Source organism: Nyctereutes procyonoides, unplaced genomic scaffold, assembly GCF_905146905.1.
Source record: "Nyctereutes procyonoides isolate TBG_1078 unplaced genomic scaffold, NYPRO_anot_genome, whole genome shotgun sequence".
NCBI classification, from domain to species: domain Eukaryota; kingdom Metazoa; phylum Chordata; class Mammalia; order Carnivora; family Canidae; genus Nyctereutes; species Nyctereutes procyonoides.
In genome coordinates this window covers 13769-26509 of record NW_026575025.1, presented here as the reverse complement: position 1 = coordinate 26509, position 12741 = coordinate 13769, and the positions used below count along the sequence as shown (strand labels likewise).

General features: G+C 37.2%; 1 protein-coding gene and 1 pseudogene across 1 annotated transcript; one reads left to right on the top strand and one right to left on the bottom strand.

Moving 5' to 3' along the window:
- The first annotated feature begins 3886 nt into the window (after positions 1–3886).
- LOC129503143 (olfactory receptor 4C11-like) lies at positions 3887–4800 on the top strand (annotated as a pseudogene).
- Positions 4801–11544: 6744 nt separating this feature from the next.
- Positions 11545–12471, bottom strand: LOC129503148 (olfactory receptor 4C6-like). The gene has a single exon (XM_055315125.1). It carries the CDS (start codon positions 12469–12471, stop codon positions 11545–11547), a length of 927 nt encoding a protein of 308 aa, XP_055171100.1.
- Positions 12472–12741: the final 270 nt, after the last annotated feature.

The following is a 12741-nucleotide window of genomic DNA, read 5'->3' as shown; positions in this document are numbered from 1 at the left end:
AAATGGTGTGGAGGCATATTTATGAAGGACAGCAATGTCAGGCATGCCTGGTGCATACATGCCCAGAGGCATGGGAGGAAATGTGGTAAGCAAGATTATGGTACAGCAATGGTGGGCTTTGAAAGTCATGGTGAGTATTTCAGCCATTGCATTAGAAAATCATAGTAGCCGTTTTATCATATTCTTGGTTCATCATATTTTTAGAATACACTTTTCCTTTTCAAGTTATAGCAAGGTGATAAAAAGAGGTAGAGTTAGAGGATGAGGAGAAGAGAGAATATCTGAATATGTGTCCTTTCTTTCCATTTAGAAACATGGATGATCCATTTAAAGATTTCTAGGATTGGCCATGTGTAGTACTGATTTTCGTGAAATACCAGGCTGATTTTGTGGTACATATGTACTGATAATTCTCACAATGCAAACTCATATAAGTATCAGACTCAAATTGCTGTTTTCCTTCAACAAAAATAGTGTGAGACATTTTATTCAGAATATAATGAATATTAGACACTACATGAAAAGAATTATCTTCTATATTTTGTGAGTCTAAAATGATTCTGCTTTTAGGGAAGTGGAAATGCTCTGTATGATATTATAATGATGGATGCATGTCCTTAACATTTACCCAAATCCATAGAATGTACCACACGAAGAGTGAACCCTGGGGTTAACTCTGGCCTCTCATTGATGATGGTGTGTTATGGTGATCATGTCTAATCAATTGTGACAAGTCTGCCATTCAGAACATTAGTGTGCAAAACAGTTGTGCATCTGTTTTATGGGTAAATTAACAAGGTAGATTAATATCTTTGAAAGTTGATACTAATCGTCATAATGGAAAATTGATACTAATAATCCTAATGAGGCAATGAGTGCAATTGCAGATACACAGACCTCCATCTCCCATGCTTTGTACATACTGAATTATTTAGCCTGCATAGAAACCCTAAAAAGTAGGTTGCTTTGCTCTTAATGTTTTCAGGTGAAGAAAATGAAGCACAGAGATATCAAGGGACTTGTTACGCATCTCACCATGGTGGGCATTTGGCTGGGGTGCAAATCTACACTGTGTGACTTCAGTTTCTAAGCACTATCGCTGTGCTAACCTACCTTCCTGCTCTGCTTTAGAATATCTGCATCTCAGGAAACCTAATTTAGAATGTCTTTCTTCAGTTGAAGTTATGATTCATCTGTTAACATAATTCTGAATTTTTCACTCCCAAGCTATTCTTTAGAAATTTGTAATCTTGTCTCTTTTCTCTTTGGATTCTTCTTATATCAATGATAGTGTGCCTTATGTAATGAGTGATCTCAACTATATTTATCTTAAAACTCAAACTATTAAGAGCAGTGGAATATTTTTCCCATTCTTTACGATAACTCCAGATATTTGAGAGTCAATACTTAAAAGAAAAGATTATCGTAGGGTTATGAGAGAAGTGAGTAGATAGTATAATTTTAAAATGTTTTGGAAGTAGGCTAAATTAAAATAGGAAAATTGGCAGATCAGATTACAGGAAAAGGGAAAAAGCCCCAGAAACACAGTAAAAGTAAAATCATGAGAGTGAAAGAAGCAGAGGTGGCAATTAATAGTTCTTACTCACTACAAGCCAGGTATTTTTCTCATTTTATCTACCTAGGTACCATGATTATGCTCAAAGTGACTTTCCCAAACCAGTATATAGTGGAACTAGGATTTGAACTCAAGACGTAGGCATCTAGCACCTGTGTTCTTGACCAGAAAATGTAATGTTTTGCTAGATTAATAGCCATTCCAGATAAAATATCAAGACTGCAAAAATATAAACTGACAAAAGATGAAAAATTCTCAGATGGTAAATCTTTAAATAAAAAATGCAGTAAAACTGGGCATACCGGGTGGCTCATTGTTTTGGTGCCACCTTCTGCCCAGGGCCTGATCCTTGAGACCCCGAATCGAGTCCCACGTCGGGCTCCTTGCATGGAGCCTGCTTCTCCCTCTGCCTACTTCTCTGCCTCTGTGTCTCTCATGAATAAATAAGTAAAAATCTTTTAAAAAATTCAGTAAAACTCTCAAATGTGATTTATGATAAAAAGGTATATGCACATAATAAAATATAGTTATTTACTATTATCCCAGTAAGGTAATAAGATAATGTCATAAAATAACTTGTGTTTGCATGTTCAGCAGCTTTTTGGAATATCATCAACCTTGAAATATTGGCATATTTGATATACAAAAGAGATACACATATACAAGTATACTGTTAGAATGTTTAAAAAACACATAAAAATAGTCATTTCTGGAGAGTAGGATCATAGAGACAATAATTTTGAGACAGAGTGTAATTTTCTTCTCTCATTCCTCTGTGTACCTTGAAGAATTAATGATATTGTGAAGTTTTTGAAAATAAAATATAGTTAATAAATGGACGCAATATATTGAAGATCCCTTTAATCATTACCAATAGCAATGACAATATCAAGCATTTGGGGCAGCAATATCATGATTGTAAAATTACTCTGAATTGTTGTTTGTGAGAATGAAAATTGAAAGCAACAGCAATATCTCGGTTGACAAAGGGTCAAATAAATACCTTTTAGAAAAATTTTACAATGTCGGTTATTAAATGAACAATTGAACCATGGAAAATATAGTAACATGGGAAGAAGTGTGATAATAATTCCAAGTCAAAATCAGAACACACAATGGCATACAATGATTTCAGTGACAAACTATATATGCTATGAACAAGAATTTGAAACAGAAAGATCATAACATAGTATATTGAATTACCGAATTTTCTTCAAACGATATTTTTAGAAATAAGGCAACTCAGGGTCAAAAAGGAACATATGTGTGTAAAAACACTGTTTAGATTATAGACATCATTAAGATTTTTCTTCCACATTGAATCCATATGCAGAGATTCTCGATGGCATCAGTTTAATAGAACAGTAGAGGGTAAACAGGAAATTTCCTCAATTATGACAAACCTCAAAGTTTTCCAGGCCTTTGTTATCAAATATGACTATCAGTGAAGGTGACATATAACACAAGAGGGTAAAGACTGTCAAAATAAGTTTTTGTAAAGGATATTTCATCCAAGATACTGATAAGCTCAGAGATGAAGTCAGGGACCCCAAAATCAGTGAACTCAACTGAGGATATTTTCTTCAGGACGTTTCTCCAACATAATGAGTGCTAAATAATATCGGAATAGTGTTTTTCAGATTTCGAAGCACATAGATAAAATGCAAAATACAGGAACTAGATGTGTGTATATATGATCATAAAAATCTTTTTTTTCATTCTTAAGGAAACTCAAGGTAAAGTAGGGCAACTATTAGACATAAATTTTCAGGTCAAGGCCAAATTCTTTTTTTTTAAGATTTTATTTATTTATTAATGAGAGAGAGAGAGAGCGAGTGGCAGAGACACAGGCAGAGGGAGAGGCAGGCTCCATGACAGGAGCCTGACATAGGACTTGATCCTGGGTTTCCAGGATCATGCCCCAGGCTGAAGGCGGCGCTAAGCCACTGAGCCACCCTGGCTGCCTGAAGGCCAAGTTTCAAGGTAGTGAAGGCACCTGACCAAGGAAAGTACAAGTTCTGCCATTTTCAATCTTGGTAGGAATCAAAATTTTTAAAGGATATTGACATTTTATTATCCAAATGCAAAGGCTTTGATCCAATTGGGTTAGTTTCTGAATCAATACAGAGATCTGGGAGAGGCTTGGACTTTTGCAGATTTACAAAGATTCACAGGGATTAAAAAAATTGGAGGTTAACAGAGCAAAAATAAGGAATGGAGAGGTCAGCCCAATGATCTCCCCAAGATGTCACATCTTTTCTTCCTTTGCAGATTAAGCTTTTATCAAGTTCACCTTACCTGCAAACTACTATGTCAACGAATAGCAGCGTGAATGAATTCATTCTACTTGGCTTGACACAGGATCCAAGAAAACAGAAAGCAATATTTGGGGTCTTCTTGTTGCTTTATCTTGCCACCCTGTTGGGAAACTTTCTCATTCTAGTGACTATTAAAAGAAGCAGGACCCTTGGGAGTCCCATGTACTTCTTCCTATTTTACCTGTCCTTTACTGATGCTTGCCTCTCTACAACCATTGCCCCCAGATTGATTGTGGATGCCATTTCTCAGAGGAAGACCATTTCCTACAAGGAGTGCATGACTCAGGTCTTTTCAGCCCACTTCTTTGGATGCATGGGAATCTTCGTGCTGATCCTCATGGCTTTTGATCGCTATGTAGCCATTTGTAAGCCCTTGCGTTACACAACCATCATGAACAGGCATGTCTGCAGTGTGCTGGTGATTCTGGGTTGGGTGGGATCCTGTATCCACTCTTCGGCACAAATTTTCCTGGCTTTGAGATTGCCTTTCTGTGGTCCCAATGTGATTGATCACTATTTCTGTGACTTGCAGCCCTTGCTGAAACTTGCTTGCATGGACACTTATGTAATAAATTTGCTAGTTGTTTCTAACAGTGGAGCCATATGCACGGTGAGTTTCATAATCCTGCTTATCTCCTATGTTATCATCTTGTACTCTCTGAGAAACTACAGTGCAGAAGGAAGGCGAAAAGCCCTTTCGACCTGCACCTCCCATTTTATTGTGGTTGTCCTATTTTTTGGCCATGTATATTCATATATACACGCCCGGCAACCACATTTCCAGTAGACAAGGTGGTGGCTGTGTTTTATACCATTGGGGCACCCTTGCTCAACCCTCTGATCTATACACTGAGGAATGCAGAAGTGAAAAATGCCATGAAAAAGTTATGGTGTAGCAAAGTATGATTTATGTTGACACGTGATATTCAGGGATCCTAATGTATACTTCCTTAACACCTTGGTTTTGCTTCATGAACAGAAAAGATAAAATATTCCTTTTGGGATGAAAAACCAATTAAGTAATTTTAAACATGCTATTTTTTGTATATTTATTTTCATATTAATAAATATATAGACTCCTTATTCCGAACAGATTGCTTAGAATAAGGTTACTTATATAGTCCAAAACCATTTTGAGCAACTTATCCTGGCCCTTAGTTGAGTGGTATTGACATCTGGTCATATTCACATGATAATTTAGTTTCCTGGACCAATTTGTCTTCAGAAAAAAAATGTACTGATTAGTGACAGAATGATTGTGTGTGTGAACACACACCAATTCTTTCCTTAAATTGTATTCTAGTTTTTATGAATGTGGTCATAAGAGCTAACCCATATGGAACTGGAACTTAGAGAGTGTAGGTGACTGTCTTGACGACCTGGGATTTGGAGATGGCTTTAAAGAGAATTCTGTTCTGGAATCTGTGCCTGACGTTGCCTCACTGGGGAATCCACGCGGAGGGATCTTCAACCTCCAAGAAAAGCTTGATATCTCATTGAAAACCTGTACTGTGTCTGGAGAACTTCTCAAAGTTCTGTGAGTGGTGAAAGAAGGAAAGTCTAATACTTGACTGTGATGGGTGGTATCAGCCAGTCAGCTGCCATAGGCAAGGTCCTTCCCATTGCTCTTCACAAGGGAGAGGGAAGAGGCAGGGAGGGGGTTGGCAGCAGAAATATGAAGAAGGAAATAAACAGAAGGGAGGCTAAATTGCAGAAGGAGGCTAAAGAACAACACATGTTGAAGAGCAAGAAACAGGAAAAGGAGAGTGGGAACTTTTCTTATATTTTGAGAATTAATTCCAGGTATATGAGCACACAGGGAAAAAATAAAGTTTCCCAGGATCTTTATATCATTGAATTAGTCTAGGTTAACTTCCTTGACTGCCATGTTTTTTCAGGTGTTAGGAAAAGTACTTTTTTCGTTGACAGGTGGTGTTTCCTTAGTGTCCAAAAAATTAAAATCTAGATTCTTTGGGTGAACCCAGGATTGGAAAGGTCCTTTTAGTGCTTTTCAATTATGGTCTTCTGTTTTTATATGAGAATGTTTTAAAATACATATTTTCACTTTTGAAAATCACCAAGTGATATGTATAATACACACCTGCCACCACCACCACCGCATCATAATCTATAATCAAGCACTGTCATGTGATACTCTTTCAGTACCTGAGTTTATAATTCCCATCAAATTGGCACCAGGAAGTATTACTTTAATTGAAATAAGCTAATGAGAAAAGAATACAATGAATTTCATAAGTGAGAAGTTTCTGCCAATATTATCATGTCTCACCAAAGATGCTTAGTATTCTTATATAGGAAGTGGTGGTGGACTAGACATTTAAGTCCCAAAGAGGACATTTATCAGAGAACAAATGAGGACATTAGAGAAATATTTGTTTGCACTCACAGAAAAGATACATTCTCATGAACAAATTGGTATAATTAAACCGTATCTGCCAATGGGGAAGATTTCAAAGTGAATTGGGTGGGGATTGACATGAGGAAGTAGTCATGAGGAAAGGGGACAAGGAATCACTCCAAGCATTGGAAGGGGAGAAAGGAAAGGAAGTCTGAAAATCAATCCTTGAGTGTTCAGGGGGAAAAAAGAGAAAACTAATTCATTAAAGATCCAAGAGAGCTCTTAGAAAACCATTTTGTGATGTCAAGGGTGAGGGGAGCCATTTGCAGTTCTCCTCACCTCTGCAAGGGGTTGGAGGTCTTTTGGTCAGCCTGAGTCTGTCCTAGCACTCACCTGATCTGTCTCCTTTTTGTAAGGGGTCCCAGGAGTATGTTGCCAGTCATCCAAAACTGAATACGATGTTTCCAGTGTTTTGTGCAGCTTCTAGCTACTTTCAGCAAAGGGGAAGTTCAGTGACTGCATTATGTCCAGAAATTTAAAACACTACATTTTCTTTGAATCGGGTTTGTTTTTATATTATTAAAAATAATTATGAGTTATGAATAAAAGAAACGAGTGCACTTTCCCTGCATCCCATCTCCCATGTCCCCATTCCTGCTGTAACTAGATTTAAAATGTATTTTTATCTTATTCTGCATCCTTTCCCCCTGTTTTTGATGTCTCCCATACACATCGACTCCTGTTGAGAATGCTATTTATTTAGTTTTTGATATACGTTTTAACTTTTTTCCCCAAATTGATAGTCATTTCTCTTAATATAATTTATTTTCATGTTAATACTTTCAACCTAATCCTATATTAAATTACCACATATATATACGGTTGAATTTCTTTGCATGATACTCTGTCCTCTTAATATATTTGTTTATTCTGTGGGCATACTCGGTTTGAAAAATTACTATAGCTTTATGACATATTTGACCTTGGTTCTTCTCCTCATCCTCTCCAATATCTTTGAGTCTTTTCTTCTATATATTCAACCATGTGGAGTTTAGAATAATTCTCTCCATTTCCATGCAAATCTCCTCCAGAGATTTTGTTTAGAAATTCACTCAGTATGTCAATTAATTGGGAAAAATTAACAACTTTAAATTGTGAGTTACTTCCATCTCAAATTGTATAATTCACCTGACTCAGTTTTAACATGTCTTTTGTGATGAGGCTTAGTGTTCTTCATGAAGACTGTTCACATTTCTGTTGCATCTCTTAATTTTATTGTTATTGTGAAGTAGATTTATTTCGTTTTATATTTGTCTATTATACTTACATTTAGAAGTATTATTATGCTGATTTTTGAGTAAACTCTTTTATTAAATACTGTAATCTCTCAGTTGATTGTCTTGGTTTGGCAAACTAGATGAATACATCAGCCAACAATGACTTGTGTTTGGTTCTGACTGCTATATTTCCTTTTCCTCTTATTTCATTGGTTGATACAAAATTTCCAAAGTGACAGGCTGCTAAACCGAATTTACCTGAAAAACTGTAAATTTGTTTAATCCAAAGATTATTGTTTAGCATAAAAGATTTTATAAGTGTAATCGGTCATCAGTATATTCAAATCATTAAAATACATATTAAATATGAATACCTGGTTTCTCTTGAAAAGTTGAGTTTGGGACAAATTTGGATATGTGCCCCTCATTAGGCAACGACACACCAGAGTTTAGTCCTGGCAGTCTTTTAAAGGGGTCAAGATTTGCTCCTTTTCTACAGGGAGCAAAGGTCTTTAACTTTTTCTTAAATGTTTTTGCATATTTTGGATTTATTCAATTTTTATTATCTTCCTGATTCAAATAAGTATATGAGGTTGAGAACTGGGCATTAAAACTCAACAAATTATATAATAATGGCAGTTTTAAAAGGTGGCCTTCTTCCTGAATTTAATGGATCTCTCTTAGAATTAACTGTGACATTTTATTTAAGTTTCTGGAACATACACTTTTTCACGTTAAACTCATTGACTTTAAGCTTCCTGTGCTTTAATTATAATTCAGAAAAAATGTTATCAAATCCCATGTTGGCCTCCTGGGATTAGTCTTTTTAAAAACAATATAATAAGATTATTACAAAATTCTGGTAGCAGTAATCAGCAAACTAAGGATTGTGTTGGAGAGCAGAATATGTAAAATATTTCCAGGCCTTATCTGCTAAAATGTATTTAAGATCAATGGAGGCATGCTGTTTCCTGAGACTAATTTAATCATCTATGAAGAGATGTGAACAAACTGGTAGTTGACACTCAATTATAGGACGGCACAGTCATAAAAAGCTCTCATTAGTAGAATCGGGGGTACCTGGGTGGCTCAGTGGTTGAGCATCTGCCTTTGACTTGGGTCATGATGCTTGGATCCCGGGTTTGAGTCCGCATCAGATTCCCCACGGAGAGAGAGCCTGCCTCCCCATCTGGCTAGGGCTCTGCCTCTCTCTTTGTTTCTCTCATGAACAAATAAAATCTTTTTATTTTATTTTTTATTTTTTTAAATAAAATCTTTTTAAAAAGAGAGTAAGCATCATAAACCTAAACCTAATATAACATTAGTTCTTTGCCCCAGCTCCTCTATAGCACAAAAGTGAGAGTCAGTCAGCATTCCTGAAGAATTTTTGAGTCTGGGTCATTTTTAAAAGATAATAACAACATTTATGTTCTTTGCAGCTTCAGGGAGATTTAGTGGTCTCGGCACTACATAATCTGAGGTACACAGGTGTGTATTTCTTGCTTCTTGCCCCTCTCTATCTGGACCATTATGCTCCTGGTCTTTCATGGTTCCTTGAAACCTCTCGTGGTTCCCATTCTGTTTTCTCGTGGTTTGCCTCCCTCTCTGATTTCTTCCCATTCTGTTTTCTCTTCCTTCCTCTGTGATCCTCTGTGCTAGTTCTATATTCCTCATATGAGTGAAACCATATGATAATTCTTTCTCTGATTAACTTATTTCATTCAGTATAATATCCTCCAGTTCTATCCACATCAATGTAAATGATATTCCATTTTTTGATACCTGAGTAATATTCCATATTATTTATATATATATTTATATTTATATTTATATATATAAATATATATATAGTTATATGTATATATATATTTATATATATTTATATATATATTTATATATATATATATAAAAATATATATAAAATCAGATCTTCTTTATTCATTCATCTGTGGGTGGACGTCTGGCTCTTTCCACAGTTTGGCTATTGTGGACATTTTTGCTATAAACATTGGGTTACAGGCACTCCTTCGGATCACTACATTTTTCCTTTGGGGTAAATAGTAGTGCAGTTGCTAGGTCACCAGATAGCTTTATTTTTAACTTCTGGAGGAACCTCCGTACTGCTTTCCAGAGTGGCTGCACGAGCTTTCATTCCCACCAACACTTTGAGAGAATTCTCCTTTCTCTCTATCCTTGCCAACATTTGTTGTTTCCTGACATTAATTTTAGTCGTTCTGATTGATAGGAGATGGTATCTCATTGTGGTTTTGATTTGTATTTCCCTGATGCTAAGTGACATTGAACATTTTTTCATAGATCTGTTGGCCATTTGTATGCCTTCTTTGGAGAAATGTCTGTTCATGTCTTCTGACCATTTCTTATCATGATTGTTTGTTTTTTGGGTGTTGGTTTTGAAAGCGCTTTATACATCTTGGATACTAGCCCCTTATTTGTCATTTACAAGTATCTTCCCCCATTCTGCAGATTGCCTTTTAGTTTTATTGACTATTTTCTTTGGTGTGCAAAAGCTTGTTATGTTGATGAAGTAACAATAGTTCATTTTTGCTTTTGCTTCATTCCTGCCTTTGGAGCATGAATGTCAAAACTCTCACAAAAATACTAGCCATAGGTTCCAACAGTATATTAAACAGATTATTCTCCAAGACCAAGTGGGATTTATTCCTGGGCTGCAAGGGTGGTTCAACATCTGCAAATCAGTCAGTGTGATACATCACATTGATAAAAGAAAAGAGAAGAACCACATGATCCTCTCAATTGATGAAAAACAAAAACAAAAACATTGGACAAAATATAGCATCTTTCCTGCTTGTTTATTTTTGATATTTTTTTTGTCTCACCATCCAATTTAGGCTAGTTTTTTTGGGGGAAAAGTCTCTTGCATTCTATAATCATTCAACAGATCTTTATGGAAACCTAACAGATGCCAAGCATAAATAAGACAAAAGTCTATGTATCAGGATGTCTGGTATATTTGAGAGAAGGCAAGTAGCAAAACTTAAATGATTATGCAAAAGTAATCATGCTTTTAATTATTTTTATAAAGAAAATAAAGAAGATCTTGCCATAGGGAATTTTGTAAAGAGTGAAAAAGTCTTTAAAAGAATCATGGGGGAAGCTCTCTGAGGTAAGGCCAGTCAATTTCTTTTCCAAGACAATAGATTATGAGGAAGCAACCAATTGAAGAAGATGGGACTTGCTTTCAGAAAGAGAGAAGCAAAAGCACTGAGGTGAGAAAGTCGCAAAGAGCTGTGGGGGCAGATGAAAATAGCCAACACCTGCTGATACACAGTAAGGGAGTAAGTGAGGTGCTCCAGATTGGGTGGGAGACTTAGAGGCAGTAGAAAGATCAATCAGGGAATTTTTCCACAATGCCAGCTGTTTCCAAAGGCAATGGGAAGCCAAGGAAGGGTATAAAGCACTAAAGTATTGTGATCCTTTAACAAGTCCATAATCCTTAAATCCTAAATCACAAAACAGGTTTACATATTTTTAAAGACTTATTTACTAATTTGAAAGGGAGAGAGAGAGAATATGCAAGGGTGAAAGGAAGAGGGGCAGAAGCAGAAGGTGAGAGACTCTCAAGCAGTCTCTCCCCTGAGCCTGAAGCCTGATGAGGGTCTTAATCCCAGGACACTGAGATTGTGATCTGAACCTAAATCAAGAGTCAGATGCTTAACAGACTGTATCACTTAGGTGCCCCAAACAGATATCCACTTTTAAAAGATTCTACTTATATATTTGAGAGAGAGAATGAGAACAAGCACGAACCCTTCTCCCCAGAGGGAAAAGGAGAGGGAGAATCACTGAGCAAGGACCTTGGGATCATGACCTGAGCAAAAGGCAGGTATTTAACTGACTGAGCCACCGAGGGGCCCCAACCAGGTTTATATTTTTCAAAAATCTCTCTGTTGTTAGTGGCGATGAATAGCTTATTTCTCTCACCTTTCAGAAAGAATCTCCCTTAATGGGAAACATGATGTCTTAGCATGACCATCACTTGCCAACAAAACTCCTTTGTTTCCCCAGTTTCCTCATGGCATTTTTCACCTCTGAATTCCTCAGGGTGTAGATCAAGGGATTTAACAAGGGTGTGATGATGGAATCAGACACAGCCATTGCCTTGTCAATGGGGTAGGTGGCCACAGGCCGCACGTACAGGAAAATGCATGGCACAAAGAACAAGACAACCACGGTGAGGTGGGAGCCACAGGTGGAGAGGGCTTTGCGCCGCCCTTCAGAGCTGCAAGACTTCAGAGAGCAGAGGATGACCACATAGGAGGCAATGAGAATAAGGAAGATGGTCATACACATCACCCCACTGTTGAGGATGACTAGGAGACCCAGGGTGTGGGTGTCCATGCAGGCCAGTTTCAACAAGGGAAACAAATCGCATATAAAATGATCAATGACATTGGGGCCACAGAAGGGTATTTGATACATGAAGAGAAGCTGTATTGCTGCATGGATAAATCCCCCCACCCAGGCCCCTCCCAGCAGCAGGCAGCACATCCGAGGGCTCATGATGGTGGAGTAGTGCAGGGGCTTACAGATGGCCACGTAGCGGTCATAGGCCATCACGATGAGAAGGATGATCCCCACACCACCAAAGAAATGCTCTGCAAAGAGCTGCGCCATGCAACCTTCTAAGGAGATGACAGTGCTCTTGGAGAGGGAGTCCACAATCATCTTGGGGGCAATGACAGAAGAGTAGGTGACATCCAAAAGGGATACGAAAGTAAGGAAAAAATACATAGGTGATCTCAGACTCTGACTCGTGATCACAGTTACCACAATTAATAGGTTTCCCAAAACCGTGGACACATACATGATTAGAAACACAGCAGAGAGCATGTTCCGCAGCTCTGGGTTCTCGGTAATGCCCAAAAGAATGAATTCAGTCACATTTTTTGGATTCTCCATATATTAGGTGTTGATACGGGCTCCAGTGGAGATCTGAAAAACCTAAAAAAGCAACAAGTGATATTTAAGTAATGATTATTTGGCCTCATGTCTTCCAGGACCTCATAGACTGTGTTACTCATTTTTATTCATTTCTTCACCATTAAAGCATTTGGATCTTAATAATATATTAAATAAAGAGTTTAAAAGGTAGACACTTCATTAATGCTAGCTTCTCCCAGGACATTTCTCCTCTTTCTTTAATTGTTCTTCCAAGTGAAATATAGTTTT